The 2,599-nt window shown below is 35.5% G+C and overlaps 1 protein-coding gene across 1 annotated transcript; it reads left to right on the top strand.

The window, feature by feature from the left end:
- The first annotated feature begins 419 nt into the window (after positions 1-419).
- On the top strand, positions 420-2,048 carry LOC110728693 (zinc finger MYM-type protein 1-like). The gene has a single exon (XM_021908335.1). It carries the CDS (start codon positions 420-422, stop codon positions 2,046-2,048), a length of 1,629 nt encoding a protein of 542 aa, XP_021764027.1.
- The last annotated feature ends 551 nt before the right edge of the window (positions 2,049-2,599 follow it).

Below are 2,599 nucleotides of genomic sequence, written 5' to 3'. Positions count from 1 at the left end.
TTAGGATTGTAATCTTGTCAATTTTCTATTTGGATGACCTAATGATCTTTGTAAATAATTTTTCTGGGGAATATTGTTTGATTTAGTTGATTATTCATTCAATTTTCAGAATGAAGAGAAAACGCACTCCAAATGAAATGCAAAACATTACTAGCTTCTTTGCTAAAAAGAATCCTACTTCAACTTCTCTTCCACATCCAACACAAAATGAACAAACTATATCTCCAACTCAACAAAGTGAACAAACTATATCTCCACCTCAATAAAGTGAACAACATTCATCTCCATCTAATTATTCAACTCAAAATTCCCCTCAAAATGAACAAGGCCAATGTTCTCCTAATGCCCCAATCTTTGGTGAAAGATTAAGTGAACATGAATTTGCTAATCTTCCACAAGATCCAGGAAAGAGGAGAAAGATGAGTCAATTTCATAAAGATGATAGAGATTTAGTGAGAAGAATTTACATTCAAAGAAAGCCTTGTCAGCCCAAAGACTTTATATTTCCTCAAACTTCTATTTTTGGCAAAAACCGTCGCTTTTGTGCTAAGTGGTTTGATACTTGGACTTGGCTTGAGTATAGTGTGGAAAAGGATGCTGCCTATTGTTTCCCTTGTTATCTATTCAAGGATGAAAATGCATTTGGAGGTGATGCTTTTGTTAGTGATGGTTTCAAATCATGGAATCGATTGGATTTAATAAGAAAACATGTGTGTAAGCACATGAGTGCACATAATAATGCAGTGTTAGCTATGGATTTGTTCAAGAAGCAAAAGTCAAGCATCACACAAGCCTTGACAAAACAAACCGCTGAGAGTACAAATGCATATAGGAAGCGACTTGAAGCTTCAATTAAATCAATCCAATGGCTTTTACTCCAAGGGTTGCCTTTCCGTGGTCATGATGAAAAAGAAAGTTCCTTAAGAAGAGGTTACTTTCTTTCACTTTTATCCCTTATTTCCAAAGGTAACCCTGAATATTCTAAAGTTGTTTTCAAAAATTCTCCTAGTAATTGTCAACTTACTTCTCCCAAAGTCCAAAAAGATATCATAAATGCATGTGCAAAAGAGACAACTAAAGCAATGCTTGAAGATATTGATTGTGGTTTGTTTTCTATCCTTGCTGATGAGTCCGCTGATGTTTCTGACAAGGAACAATTGGCTCTTTGTTTGAGATATGTTAATAGAAAAGGAGAAGTGTGTGAGCGTTTACTTGGTATTGTGCATGTTGTAAACACTGCTTCTTTGACTCTCAAAACTGCTATTGAATCCTTATTAATGGAGCATTCTTTGTCTTTCTCTCAAGTACGGGGTCAGGGTTATGATGGGGCAAGTAATATGCAAGGTTCTATTAATTGCTCTAGGACTCTTATAGAGAATGAGTGTAAAGAAGCTTATTTTGTCCACTGCTTTGCTCACCAACTTCAATTGACTCAAGTTGCACTTGCTAAAAAGAATTCAGATTGTGCTTGGTTATTTGTTGATGTACTTGCACCTCTGTTGAACTTTGTGGGGGGTTCACCAAAAAGGAAAGAGTTTCTTCGTGAAAATCAAGCTCAAAGAGTGGTGGATGCTTTGTCTCTAGGTGAACTTGAAACGGGTTCAGGTTTAAATCAAGAACGTGGATTAGGTATACCTTGTGATACTCGTTGGGGATCTCACTTCAAGACAATCTTGAATGTACTTGATTTATTCCCTGTAATCCTTCGTTCTCTTGAGGATATTGCAAAAGTATCTAATACAATATATTCTAATATAGCTCAAACACTTACAAATCTTCTGATGTCCTTTGATTTTGTGTTTGTGGCACACTTGATGGTTAGTATATTTGCAATAACAAATGCTTTGAATGTGGCCTTACAAAAGCACAATCAAGATATTGTGAATGCAATGGCCATGGTTGATGTAACCAAGACTAATTTGCAAAAAATGAGAGATGAAGGATGGGATTCTCATATGGAACAGGTCATTTCTTTTATTGGTGACTATGACATTGCAGTTCCAGATACGGAGGCTAAATATGTTGTTCTCGGGAGGAGGTTGTTTTGAGGTAAATGCCCACAAGTGTCTAATTTATATCATTTTCGAGTTGAAGTTTTTTTTTGTGTCATTGATCTTCAATTGCAAGAACTTGAAAATCGATTTCCCGAAATAACTAAAGAACTACTTGTGTGTATGTCTTGTTTGAGTCCTGTGGATCGTTTTTCTAAGTTTGACAAGGAAAAATTGATTAAGCTTGCAAAATTCTATCCTAATGAATTTCCAAGTTCAGAATTGATAGTCTTTGGTCATACACTTGAGACTTACATTTGTTCTATTAGAGGAGATGAAAGGTTTTGGAATTTGAAGGGTCTTAGTGAGCTTTCAATCAAATTGGTTGAAAAGGGATTGTCGGAAACTCATGATAGGGTCTATTTACTTTTGAAGTTGGTGTTTCTTCTTCCTGTCGTAATGGCAAGTGTGGAAAGGGTATTTTCTGGCATGAAGAAAGTGAAAGACAAACTACGAAATAGCATGGGGGATCAAATGTTGAATGATTGTTTAATTACATATTTGGAGAATGATTTGTTTTTGAATGTTAGCATGGAAGATATCATGAA

This window comes from Chenopodium quinoa, unplaced genomic scaffold (assembly GCF_001683475.1).
Source record: "Chenopodium quinoa cultivar QQ74 unplaced genomic scaffold, ASM168347v1, whole genome shotgun sequence".
Taxonomy (NCBI): Eukaryota; Viridiplantae; Streptophyta; class Magnoliopsida; order Caryophyllales; family Amaranthaceae; genus Chenopodium; species Chenopodium quinoa.
Note: the sequence above shows the minus strand (reverse complement) of the source record. Positions and strands in the feature narration are given on the sequence as shown.